Here is a 13,324-nt window from a genome sequence, read left to right on the forward strand (position 1 = left end):
CATTCTCAGCTTGCCCCACAGCAAAAGGTTTCAGGCTGTTTCATCTGTTGGAAGAAAGCACTTTGTTTCCACTGTGCTTCAGGAAAACTGAATGCCTGTGAGTGTTCAGCATTATACCCAAAAGCATTAATATCACACACTAGGACTGCTCAGTTACCAGAATAGCACAAAACACAGTGAGATTCACTACTCATTCAAACTTAGTGAACTCATCCCAAGTAGTATGCATTCCTTTTATTTAAAAAGTTGTCCTAACAGTGCATGTTGCACCTATACAAAAGAATCTTTACACTGTCCACACACAGGTATACAAGGGCTCCAACAGCTGCCACAGCTGTTCGCTAGGTCACGTGCTAATGCAGCGTTCTTGGTACGTGGCATTTAGGTGGAGGGGATGGGGGCAGAAGTCAGCAGTACTGGGAACTCTTGGCAAGTGGAATGTGCGTCCCCTTCAGGGACAAAGACCCCTGCCAATCCTAGATCCATCTGGGGAGAGGAATAGGGATAAAGTCTGTAGGATGAGCACCAGTGTCACAACAGGAAGATTACCAGGCTGGAGCAGTGTTGGCCAAACGTCTCATGCGCCTAGGAGAGAGAAAAAGAGGTACAGTAAGTGTTGTTAGTCATGCGAAGTCTCATTAAACCCAATGCTTTTGAGGAGGCTGCTGCAGCTTTGTGAACTCGGTACACAGGTTTATTGCACAGACAGACTGCCTCGGTGACCCGAGAGTGCCCCTGTTGATAAGGCTACGGCACTATTTTCAGTAACAGCTCTTAGGGCACTTTTGCTCGTTAACTTGGATTGAACCGATCGCTGCTGAGAACTATTCACCCAGCCACAACAGAGAAGCAAAATAATTACAGATCTGTTAATCAGCAGAAAAAAAAAAAAAAATCCTGGGAGAGAGCTGAGCCAGCATATTTACTGTTCCCACAATGTCTCTTTTGGAGACATTCTAACAGTTCATTTATATTTCTGAGGAGCAATTTCACCAAGTAGGAGCAATTGCTCTCAGCTGCTTGTCAAACACTGCTCAGTGGGTCTCTCTGGCAGGCAGAGCTCCTCCTGGAATCACAACTGTGCTCCCATGCTGGCAAACAGGTCAGCTTCAGTCAGGCTGGAGCTGGGAGCTTGCCCATTCCTACATCAAACAGCACTTTACCCTACATAAAAGGAGGCCTTGTGGCAGGATTCTAGGTAGCATGACAGTGCATGAAACTCCAATATTTTTGATGAATGCCTTCCTATAGAAACAAATCCCTTTGCACAAGCAGAGAGCCAGGGAAAAGAAAAAAAGGAAACTTTGCTTCAAGCAGGAGATGGTTAAAGTAGAGATTTAAATGTTTGTGGAGCAAGGTGATAACAGTTTAATACCCTGAAGTAACAGGGATACAAGTTTCTGTTGTGGTGTGCAAATTTGAAATCCTGCCAGTTGGCTCTCAGCGGAGAAAGACAAACATCAAAGCTTTTAATTTCTGTCTTAGAGACAGGCCAGAAGGAGAACTGTCTGAACGAGTGGCAGCACCTTGTATTTCTGTCCTGGTCTCTGATCTTCTTCTCCATCTCGGCATCTGTGAGGGTTTCCAGAAGAGGGCACCACTGGTCAGCATCCCCCGTGTTGCGAATAGCAATTTCCACAGTCGGCAAAGGGTTCTCGCTGCATGGCAGGGCAGAAGGCAACAAACAACATCCATCAGTGGTCCCAGAGCACAGCTCTGTGTTACCGGCCCAGATGCAAGACACAAGGACGACAGAGCATCATTTACAGTGTTTCAGGATAAGCATTCCTTGGCAGCCCTGCCTGGTACAGTCTGATTCCCAGAAGCAAGAAGCACACGAGGGGCTGAAGGTTGCAATGTTGTGGAGCCTGAAGTTTCTGGGAGACCGGCTACGACCATCTCCTCTCACCACGGGAGAAGGCCTTGTCAAAGCAACTCTAGCTGACACAGTTCTCTTCCGCAAATGCCATTATGTAACTGGCTGACAGCGTTCAAACCCAGTAAGCCCAGGCAAAGTTCAAACCAGTCTGTTAGTGCTGGCAGCACTTCTCCCAGAGCAGCAGCTGAGCAGGGACTGTTAACAGGGCTCTGTCTAGCTTTGCCATTCTGCAACTCCGACTTCCTCGCTGCAGTTTGCCTGGCACACCTCCAACAGCTCTTCCCTGGCAAAAGTCTGGCTTTCTGGGAGCCTGATAGTGGAACAAGCATTGTTCTCCCAATCGCCATGGAAAGGGTAGTCTTCTAGGACCTGCTGTTGCAACCAGAGTCCATTACTCCCTGCACAAGCAATGAAACCTCAGGCTCTGTCCCAGATCACAAGATCTGCTCCTCAGAGGTCTCTCTGCCCTGACCAGCTGTATTATCATGTGCACAAAAATATTTACTGCTTCACTAGCCACTTTTCAGTAAAAGTCAACAGGAACTGACCAGAAGTAGCTTCCCAAATATTGACAGTGAAGCCGGAAGCCCAGGATAAATACAGAGGAGCCTCAGAATGTAAATGTTTGCTTTGCATTCTAGAGAGCGGCTCAGCCGGAGCTGCAGGAAGTGTGTCTGAGAGGCGCCTTCTGGCAGGTGTGCACGTCCGGCCCCCTCCCCAGGGACATGCCTCCGTGCACAGGATTTCAGGGCTCATGGGCAGCCCTCTTGTTCCCCCACGAAGGAACTCAAATGCTAATTGCCACGGGAACAGACGATGTCTGCATCAAAGCTATTAATCTAGAATAACAACTCTTCAAAGTAATCCTACAATGAAAAATTAATCCAGAGCCTTTGGTATCTGATCCTGGGAGGAAGCTTTACTCGAATCTACTCCTAGTACTGCTGACATCCACTGAGCAACACTCAAAACCAGGAATTTCATCTCAGCCCCAGATTGCTGCACGGTCCAGGCTAAATGCTAGATCTTAACTGGCTTTTTTGGCTTGATAGCATGATCTCTACCTCTTTTACTACTGTTAACACCGAGTACCCACTAGAATTAAAGGGGGCTGGAAAGCCGGCCTCATGCGTGTAACTTAATTGCAAGTCAACTCAGACACCACATTTCTTTACCAAAGAATCAGAGTTAAACTGAAAAAAAAAAATCTTCTCTCATCTCCCAACCTCCAAAGTAAGACAGCTCCTCTTCCTCTGTTATTTTTCTGATGAAGAGGGCATTGCTGCTGGCAGAATGACTGAAATGTGCTCTCAGCTGTAGGATTCCCAGGAGAGCAAGACGCTCCCTCTGCTAGGGTCCAGGCCTCTGGCAGTAGTGTCAGGGGCATGGCAACAGGGCAGGAAAACGCTTTCTTTTGGAAAAGGTGACTCCTCAGGCACTTAGGTTTGGTGTGTGAGAGAACCTGTGCCATCATTCAGGTCTCGAAGGCAAAACTCCAGCCATCAAGTGCTGTGTGCCGCCACTAGAAACACTCAGTACCGAGGTGGGAAACATCACAGCACACTGTCCCCCCGAAAATACACACGCATCAGTCAACCTGTCTGCTTCCAGTCCTGCCCCTTCTGTCGGGCTTTCAGGCTCTCCTTGTTTTGCACAGAGCAGGCCAGCTGAAAGAACTGCCCTGGCTTTCATCAATGAGAAGACAGTTTCACCTCTCCCTCAGATGATTAAGAGGCACATGACTTCTCAAACCCCCAGTCCCCTGAGATATTAAGGTTCTTTTGATACATCTAAAGCAGACCCTTTCCTTACATCAGTGGAATTACTTTGGAGCAACCACCACTCATGTGGTTTGGGAATTCAGGAACTAACCAACCACAGAACCCAAATATCATTAATCACTGTAAGGTTTCAAAAATACTCCTCTGCTGGAAGAAAAAAGGGAAGAAAAAAGGGAAGAGGAGGGCATGTTTGTACTATGACACAAACCAAGGTTTAAATTAGATGTTTTTTCCTCCCTGAACAGCTCACGTCCACGTACTTTGTTCTGTTGGGGTTCCCGTCCTAGTTTTTGATTCTCATCCTTGCAATACTGTAACAGTCTGAAGAAGGCCTGAAATCTACCTGTTTGAACTACCCCTAAAACAAAGTGCTCTTTACTAACTATGGCCAGATACACATACGTGTTTTTAGAGGGAATAGTGTGAAGTTGGCATTAATCTGATGCATCTGAGAGAGCCTGGGCAGCACTGACTAAAACCCTACTTGCTGCAAGTTACAGAGACTGATAAGGAGCAAAAATGAACCCCCCTTGCAACAGTTAAGATGTACACAGCTTAATTTCTTAACGCAGATATCTGCAATACGTGGAGAAGCATGAGAAAGAGGGAGAACATTTAGTGTCTACATTCAAAGCCTGCTTCTGACACGCCAAGTGACAAGAATTAGAAACAAACACCCTGTAGGTTAGAAGGCAGTATGCTAAAAAGTTGATAAAGTAAATTAACTGAAAATGTAAATAAATTGTGAGTAGAAAAGAGAGCTTCTTGGTGAGTGTGGTGTGAGTAGGGCCATCTCTACTTCACAGAGGATATGAAAGCTCAAACTCCTGGGAATGCTCGGGCAACGAGGAGTCCTAATAAACCTTCTGGAAACAAACTCGCTCCCTGCCATAGCTTAAGGCACAGACTAAAGTCTACTTCATGCTGTCTCCAAGTTCTGTGTCTACCAGCAGGGACACTCTCACTCTCTGCTACTGCAGGCCACAGTACAGACAGTGCCAGCTCACTTCTGTCATGGTTATAATGGACCCTGCAGCAGGGAAGGAGAGGCAGTACTACAGGTGCCAGATTCCCATCTGCCACCCTCCAAGTTCCCATCATTTCTCAGGAACGCACGCTCACTGTTCTGTTGTTACAGTTTGATGTGGTCCCATGCTGGATCTGCAAATACCCGTCAGCTGTTGTGGATACAAAGGCAGAAGTCACCTCTCCACTCCCATGAGGAGAAGGGACATCCTCAGGACGGACACGCAGTCTAACAGTTTCAGTAGAAGAGTTTAATTCCCATGTGGTGGGAAAGAGTCCCTTTCCATTTTCTAATATGAACCACTCTGGGGATCATTTTAGAACCAAGTAGTTGCTGTGGAAGACTTTCAGGATAAGAATAACCCCCAGAGGAAGCAGAGTGAGACTAGTGGAAAAGCAACTGGTCCAGAGCAGATCAGTGCCTGTTTTCCACAGAATGCCGATCAGAGAGGAAACCTTCGGAAAGAGGAAAAGGAAAGAGCAGACCTCACAGCAGCAGCTGCCCCACAGCCTCCAGCTCCTCCTTGCTTATTCCCACAACTACTCATTGCCCTCTCCCTGAGGTAGGACAGGGCTGGGCATGTTTCCCTTTGCTGCCCAGGCAGGTCATCCTGCTTCCCTGAACTGACCTCTACAAAACTGGTGTCAACAGTATGATTCCCTCACCTCTGCAAATACATTATTTGCTGAACTCTCAAACTTCCTCGATGGTCACCGTGACCCGAGGTCAAAAAACCTCCCAGCACACACTAAGGGATACTTGCAGCCTGCAGACTCAGCAACATGCTGAGGATAACATCAGTACAGTAACTCACCGCAGAACACTGCTCCGCAACTGGAAACGATTATCACTCGGAGACAAGCTACAGAGCTGACTAATCAAACCTGACTCTGCTGCGTTCCAGCTGTGAGAAGGGCCTATGATCAAGCCAACTTTAACATCAGCCAGAGTAGAGAGCTACAGTTTAAATCAGTCTTAGTTCAAAGCTCCAAAGCTTGAGACAGTGGATGGCTCAAGTCAGGCAAAGCCAACAAAACAGAAACACATCCGGGGCTCATCATTAACACACATTAGAAGAGGGAGAACCAGGTACTCAGTCACTGTTAATTACGACAGCCTTCCGTTCTGTGGCAAAAGCTGACATTTCATCAATGTTTGGTCCTGGAATGTGTTACACCCAAAAGGAAAAAATACTGGAGTACAAGCACAAGCAATCTTCAGGACAGAATGGGTGCAAGCCATAAGGACCAATTTCAGATGAAACTTTCTGTATCCGGTCAGCTATTCTAAGATTCATTGATGCGAACGCCCATGAGGTACAAACACAGCCCCACACCCGTACCAGGAAGATGACAGTTCTGTACCTGAAGGCGTATGTCTTCTGATGCCAACTCAGCTGTCCCCGGATGCTGTAGGCAATAGTAGTGACAAACTCCCCACCCAGGCCAAGCTCTGAGCACAGCTTCAAGGCAAACTTCTCTGGTGAATTCTCCTTCTCTGACATGTCCCATTCAAACTGGTCTACAAGGGAGATGTTTCCTACGTGGATATTTAGCTGGAGACAAGGGAAGAAATAAGTCATTTGTTTCCATTCTCACTATAGTTTGTCAAAGGTAATTTAACTGAGGAGAAGCAGGAGAAGAGAAGCAGAGAGGTAACTCCTAGTTCACTGCATGTGCAGAGCTCCTTAACTGAATTCTTAATTCCAGTAGCATGAAGACGACTCAGCTTTGCTCACCAAGGTTCAGCTCTTCCAAAAGCACTCAACAATGCTTTCACTGAACTATTTCATCATCTCAGGGGGTGGCACATGAACGTTTAGTAATCTGCCACCTTAGTTCTGTTCTCAATACAAAGGACAGAATGCAACCTGGACACAGGACTAGAATTAAGAGCTCCTTTGCTCCAAAGGGAAGCCTTTGTATTCTTACTCCTCCATAACATAACCAGAGAAACCCAAACGGATCAGCTGTCATTCTGCTGCCCTCCTATATTACCTTGATAATAACTCGTTGGTCTGACTGATCTTCCAGGATACTGTCAGTTGGGTATGACTCGATCTGTTGTCGGATGGCAGAGGCAATAGCAGGGACAAAGGTCAAAGGATTCAAATCCAGGTCATCACAAAGGATCTCAGAGAACATTTCTGGAGTCATTAGCTTTTCTGATACAGAACAAGAATGAAGAGACACTGTTTACTTTCTTAGAAATCAACGCCTGCCACTTACAGAATACTCAAATTAATCCCACAGTGTGTCAAAGGGAATCCCAAATGCACCACCTTTTGCTTTTTAAAAGGTGGTTTGTAGCAGGTTTATAAGGACATGCACACTGGCACAGGGACTTGGAGCCTTCTTTACTTGCACCATGGAGACAACATAGCGAGGGACTATTAATCCCCACTCATAAAGACGACGTACACATCAATGATCTTGTATTCAAGGCACCTCAGCTAACTGAACAGCCTCAGACTGCTGAGCTAATGAACTGGGTCAGGAGAATATGCCAATTAAACTCTTCAGATTACATGTAGCCAGGAATGACTGCAACCCATGGAAGTGGCAGAGCATTCGCTAAGAGACCTCAGAGCCGAGTACAGTCCAAAGAGGGACAGCTTTAAAGCTCTGTGTATATAGGGCAAGGACACGCACACTCATGCTTGTTCTCTTCTCGTATTCGGTGACAGATACAACTCTCTCTCTCTCCAGCCTTGAGAAACTGTCCTTCCTACATACCATTCATGTTCCACGTAAACGCATCTCTGAGTTTCTGCCCATCAATTTCCATATCAAGTCTGATTGGAACCAGAACCTCCGGCTGGGATGCATTCTCATGGATCACTGCTGGGTCATGGTCATCAAAGCTAATACAAAGAGCAACCACACAGTATATATGCAACTAGCACATGACACATCTGGCATCCACAGAGGAAAGGCAATGTTTGTAGGAAGCAATCCCCATGCTCCAACTCCCCGATCAGTCTTTAGACAGACTCCTCAATGCAAGCTTACAGGGCTACGGCAACTGATACCAGTTTATCACCTTTTATTACATCTATCGTAATACATTCCTGCAAATAAAACATGGAGGCTTTCCAGGATAATCTTGGTTTCCTCAACTTTTGTAATGGAAAACAAAAGTTAGCCATGAGCCACAGCAGCATTTTCCATGGAATAAATTACATCAAAGTTACTGGAATGTTTCAGTGAGACAAAGCCTGTCCTTCACAGAGAGGGTCTGTAGGCTCCTCAAATGACAACTGCTCAGCAAATCAGCAGAAAGGAACTCACCAGGAAAAGAATGAACCATTTTCCTGACAGAAGGAAAGCCTCCTGTATGAGTCATGGCTGGCTGCTCTAAGGAAGAGCCTCAAGACATACAGCTTAACTAAGAACCTCCAAATTAGTGACCTGTAGGTCTTTTGTCAGTTAGAGACAAATCACAACATTATATTAACTCATCAGCACTATTTTGGTAGTGTGTCATCTGGGTAACTGTTTCCACTTTTCAGAAGGAGGAAGCTGTCTTACCACAGAGGAAATGTCCTCTTCTTATCCCTGCCCATGCGATTTCTGTTAATTGTTGTTGAGCATGGCACGGCATCCAGGTGATGAGAGCTGTTGGGCAGGGTCGGCACCCACTGGTTGTTCCTCTTTGCCTTCTGTTCTCTGAAGGAGACTGTGTGTTAAACTGCAGGCTCTGAGCACCACTGTATAATTTTAAAAATTTAAGTCCTGTTATGAGTTCCTGCTATTTTATTCTGAAACTGTCAACAATATCATTGCACTGAGAACTCATGTTTCACACTAGCCTCTGGGAAGCCCATTCTCCAGCTCACAATTATTCATCAGATATGAATCTGGGTGCACTTATAAATACTAGGCTCCTATTTGGATTTTCTGTCTATACTTTATAAAAGGACTGCTGAGAAATGTGAGGTCTCCAGAAGGCAGTACGTGCAGAGAGCGTGTTCTGCAAAACATCTGTTACAGCTGGAATACAGTAATTGCACAAAGAGCTGTATCGTCAAACACTTATGTTTTTCTTCCTGTTGTATGTGGGCAGTAACTCAATCCTTATGCTCTGGAGATCTTCATTTGCCCAACACCGCTATTAGCACAGACTGGCAAGCACCCCCCTGCACAACAGCCTGGGTTTACGCAATTCCTTGCGCCTCCTGCCCAATCCAACATCTTCCAAGCAGCTCCATTCTGATCTTGGCCCTCACCGACGCTGGTTACCTGAGGTAGGTTGGAGGTTCTGTGCTGATAGACACCGCCTTATACTTCTCATCATTTCCATCCAAGATCTCTTCCACTTCAGAGGCCTTTAACAGCGTCACGCTAGTGGCTAATGTTGTATAGCCGTGATCTATTACCAGGAAAGATGCCAATAATTAACATGGAAAACTACTACACAGAAGTGTAGCATTAATAGGCTGCACAGTGAAAAGCCCTCCCTGATGCTGCAGGAGGGACTAAAACAGGTTACCAAGTGGTACGAGTGCGTGCCCCAAAAGTCCTTTGGGTTTCATTTACCTTCTCATAGACATTTAATTTTCAAGAAAGGCTTTGACATGGCATTTTGTACACATGAGATAAATGGAGATGACAAAACTTTACAGAAGCTGCCAGAAGCGTCCACTCTCCCTCATACACCAGGACGCTCTGCTGCTGGGGTAGATTACTTGCACTGGAGTGACCAAAAGCCCAGCCACAGTGCCTGGCACTGAAGAAATATATGTGAGTTTTGACATCCATCTAAGCATGACTTTCTTGGGAGCAGGGGTGGAATGTCAGTTAATACATGGCAATCCCCACCACAAAGCCTAGAGAAGAAATACAATTCAAAAGACAAAAGCAGTATGACACCTTGAAATGGCTGCACAGTGATAGAGCCAAGATTTGCAAAAGGCACCCATATCTCTTTACCTCGTACAGCTATCCTGTTCTTAGTCTATTAAAAACATCTTTCATTTGGACTAAGAGTCAAGACACAGGGAGGGCTAGAATTACATGAGCTTCCCTCAGGTAATACCACTGGATAAACATCGTTCTTCCAGGGTGCAACTTATTTATAGCCTCTGGTCATTTCTCTTGTGAAATTTACTTAAGATGGAAAGGAACACTAACAAAACAAAATTTCAGAAAAACAAGTCCTTAAATCCTCATAATTATTAGATAAATTTTAAATCTAACCTGCTTTTACTTAAGGAGAGGAAGAGAAAAACAATTCTCTTCTACCCTGAGTTGCCCTTTGTAATCACATGGTTTAGCTCTGCAAACCTACATCTGCCAAAATGATGCAAAACCTCTTCCACAGCCTTCTGGGAGGAAAAGCCCAGAAAACAACAACAAATCCTCAGTGGACTTAAAGGTTGGAAATAGAGAAGCAATGATCAACAGAAAGTTGGTAAGACTTGGGAAAGGGGGAGAAACCTCAGGACAGCTCTTGCTGAATTACAGGAACCATCTGCACTTGAGAGCCCCACTAAGGTTCCGAGAAAGAAGAGTTAAGTGTGTGATCAGGGTGCACAATGAGGGCGACCACAGGGAGAGATCAGAGGAAGAGGATTAGACATTAATATATATTATAATAGCAGCAAAGGTCACAGTGGAGATTCTTCCTCTAGTGCAGCTAAGAATAACATGCAGATAAGACTTACATCTTCTGGGACTGTGAGACCGTTGATTTTCTGTTGAAAAGAAAGAAAGAAAAAAAAAAAGAAAGCAACAGGTCAGCTGGAGGAAGGAGACATAAGTCCAGAATGAAACATTTATTTTTATTATGCTTTAGTCTAAAGAGTGTAGAACAAGTCATGTTGCTCAGAAATGCAACTGCTTGTTGCTAGTCTCCCACCACCACGACACCGAGGCAGCGATATTCTCACTGTGGCGCTCACATCAGCAGCAACGCACCGCAGCAAACTCTGGAGGCACAAACGTTCCGTCCCCGCAAGCACAGTTAACACAGACGCACACTTTCAATAGGGCGTCCTTACAACATTCCCCTGTTTGACAACAGGGACAAAAACGCCCCTCTGCCTGTGAAAGTCTCTTCTGGAATATGGTGTTGATTTTGAGATGTGGCTTTTGCTTTGTGATGAACGCAGCCAACCCCAGGGAAGCCAAGTGGGATGTTTAATCAAAACATTTGAACGTTTTTGATCAGCTGATGCTTGTCGCTAGGCTGACCCAGGAGCTACTGGTGCCACCACTGCAGAGTGCTCCATCGCTGGGGCAGTGTGACGCCATCTGCGCAGCCCTAAAGGCGCGCGAGCTTCCGAATCACCACAGACAGTCTTTCAAGGCAAAACTTCAGATTTCAGATCAATATTACTGGGAACGTTTACTCATCTTCTCACCATGTGAAGAGGCCACTATCTTCTTCCTTTCTTCCACTGTAGCTAGTCGTCTCCAGAGCGAGGGATATCTCTTGTACAGGGAACCCCGGAACATACGCAAGTAGTTCCCCACCTACAAGAATAAAAGCACAGACGTGGCCTGGTGTTCCAGTATGGCCTGGTATTCCCTTTAAGAGATTTTTAGCAGAAGCTGAAATAGATTCAGCTTTTTGTAATGATGAGAGACCTCCTAAGAGGATTTTTTTTGTTTTTCATGATAGACTGACTGCACTGGATTTGGCATCATATAGCACTGCAATTTTTGCAGCAATATAGAAAAAAAATTTAGCAGCATTTATTTCACTAGTCTGATATGAAAAAATTCCCATCTGTTGACAATAATTCACTTAATAGGAAAAAACCTATTAATTTTCACATATTTTTGAACAACCTAACCTTTCCTTACGTCAGTTTCTGTTCCAATGCACAACGCATCAAACCAGATACCCAGCTCTCTTACAATTATCATTTTTACTTTGAATCTCTGTGCCATCTAGGCATTGCTCGAATACAGCAAATGCCCAGAGACTTGCATTTTGTTTTAAAACCTTTAAAGGTGTAAAACATGATCGCTGCCGATAATCCTCTTTCAATTGACACACCATCTGTAAAGCAGTTCTGTTCTTCCTGGCACAAGATCCTCACCTGTGCTAAAGGCTACAGAAGGACTTGCTGAACAACAGAACTATTGCTAGACTCTGAAAACAAATTTTTAGACTGGTAGTACACTGGCAGACTGCCACACAATAAGGTTTTTATTCCTTGTTTGACAAGACTCATTTTGATCTTAACATCTACTTTCAGGTAATTTTTAATCGTCTCTGCTGCTCTACAGTGCTCATCAATGGACAGAAATTAACGGTAGATAAAAAAGGCAACGGTTTTTGCCCTTCCACATGTCTGGTACGGCAATCTCACAGATTAGCTGACTGCAGTTACAGTTCTTTCAAACCTCACATTCCACAGGAGAGAGCGAGGGGCCTTTAGTCCCTTCTCAACATATACAGCTGGCAATTTAACTTATCCAGTATCTCCTTTTTTTGCATCAAAGCAGGGGCTAAAACATGTTTCCCATTTCCAACTGTGATCATTTCCCTTGTGCTGAAGCACCAGTGTTTCTTGCTTCACTCAGGCCAGCCTTCAGGGAGGCAGAAACTATATTCTCAGCATAGAGAACACAGTGTCCACATACAGACTGGGGTGCTCAGGTGCTGCACCCCGGCATTTGTTGGCACGACTCCTCTGTACAAGGCTGAAGGAGCTGCGCTGGCGGATCCTGGTGGCGTTACAAAGCACAAAAGCCTGAGTGTGGATTAATCACCTCGCAGCATGTGAGATGATCCAAAATTCTGAACAAGCGTGCTACAAAACCTGATAAATAGAGTACCGGGGAGCGGGGCCCCGAATGGAGGGGGCCTCGGGCTGCGATCGATGAGGATCCGGTCTCCACCTACTCATGCGCGGCTCCAAGAGCCGCCCTTACCGGGAGCACCGGTCCAGGCCCGGCCGATCGGGGCTCTCGGGCGGAGCGCACCGCCCGGCCGCCGGGCCGAGCCCGGGCCCCCGCCGCCCGGCAGCGCCTCGCAGGCGCGGAGGGCAGAGGGGACCCGCAGGGCTGGAAGGCCGGTGCCCCCCGCGTCCAGCACTGCGCTGTCCCCCGCGACACGGCTCCCCTCGGCCCCTTCCCCGCCCCGAGCCCGCTCCCCCCGACAGCCCCCGGCCCGGCCCGGCGCCACGATGCCCCCGCAGCCTCCCCCGGGCCCAGTTCCCGCCCGGGCCGCTGTGCGCGGGGCGGCACCTCGGAGCCGATCATGTAGAACTCGCCGTCCTCTTCCAGCTGGAACTTAACGGGCTTCTGCCCGAAGGTCTTGCTCAGCGCCATCATCATCATCGCGGCGGCGGGAGGGGGGCGGCGGCAGCCGGCGGCAGCGAGGGGAGCAACGACGGGCGGCGCCGCGGCCTAGTCCGGCCGCCGCTGTGCGCATGCGCCGACCCGCCCCGGCGCGGGCAGGGGGCGGGGCCCGCCCGGGGGGCAGCGCGAACGAGGCGGGAGCGGCGCGTAGAAAAGGGGCGGTTTATTGCGCGGGGCGGTATAAATACACGGGCGGCGCGCGCACGCGGGCAGGTACGCGCGGTACAAACGGGTGCACGGCGCTCACGGTGGGGGGGGGGGGGGGGGGGGGCGGGCGCCGGGACCGGGCAGCGGTCGCTTCCCGGGCTGGCAGCAGCACCGC

The 13,324-nt window shown here is 47.3% G+C and overlaps 1 protein-coding gene across 4 annotated transcripts; it reads right to left on the bottom strand.

Moving 5' to 3' along the window:
- Positions 1-219: 219 nt before the first annotated feature.
- On the bottom strand, positions 220-13,029 carry SMARCB1 (SWI/SNF related BAF chromatin remodeling complex subunit B1). Of its 4 annotated transcripts, none has more exons than XM_086623394.1 (10): positions 12,889-13,029; positions 11,052-11,163; positions 10,353-10,382; positions 8,929-9,058; positions 8,218-8,355; positions 7,423-7,550; positions 6,685-6,851; positions 6,052-6,242; positions 1,527-1,658; positions 220-585 (listed from the first exon to the last, which is right to left on the bottom strand). In XM_086623394.1, exons 1-10 carry the CDS (start codon positions 12,979-12,981, stop codon positions 546-548), a joined length of 1,161 nt encoding a protein of 386 aa, XP_086479520.1. In that variant the 5' UTR covers positions 12,982-13,029; the 3' UTR covers positions 220-545. The 4 variants fall into 4 exon arrangements, with proteins under 4 accessions (XP_086479520.1, XP_086479521.1, XP_086479522.1 ...); XM_086623395.1 differs by lacking the exon at positions 10,353-10,382 and adding an exon at positions 10,847-10,858 and having other exon boundaries at positions 11,034-11,163; XM_086623396.1 differs by lacking the exon at positions 10,353-10,382.
- Positions 13,030-13,324: the final 295 nt, after the last annotated feature.

This window comes from Tauraco erythrolophus, chromosome 19 (assembly GCF_009769465.1).
Source record: "Tauraco erythrolophus isolate bTauEry1 chromosome 19, bTauEry1.pri, whole genome shotgun sequence".
In the NCBI taxonomy this organism is placed as follows: domain Eukaryota; kingdom Metazoa; phylum Chordata; class Aves; order Musophagiformes; family Musophagidae; genus Tauraco; species Tauraco erythrolophus.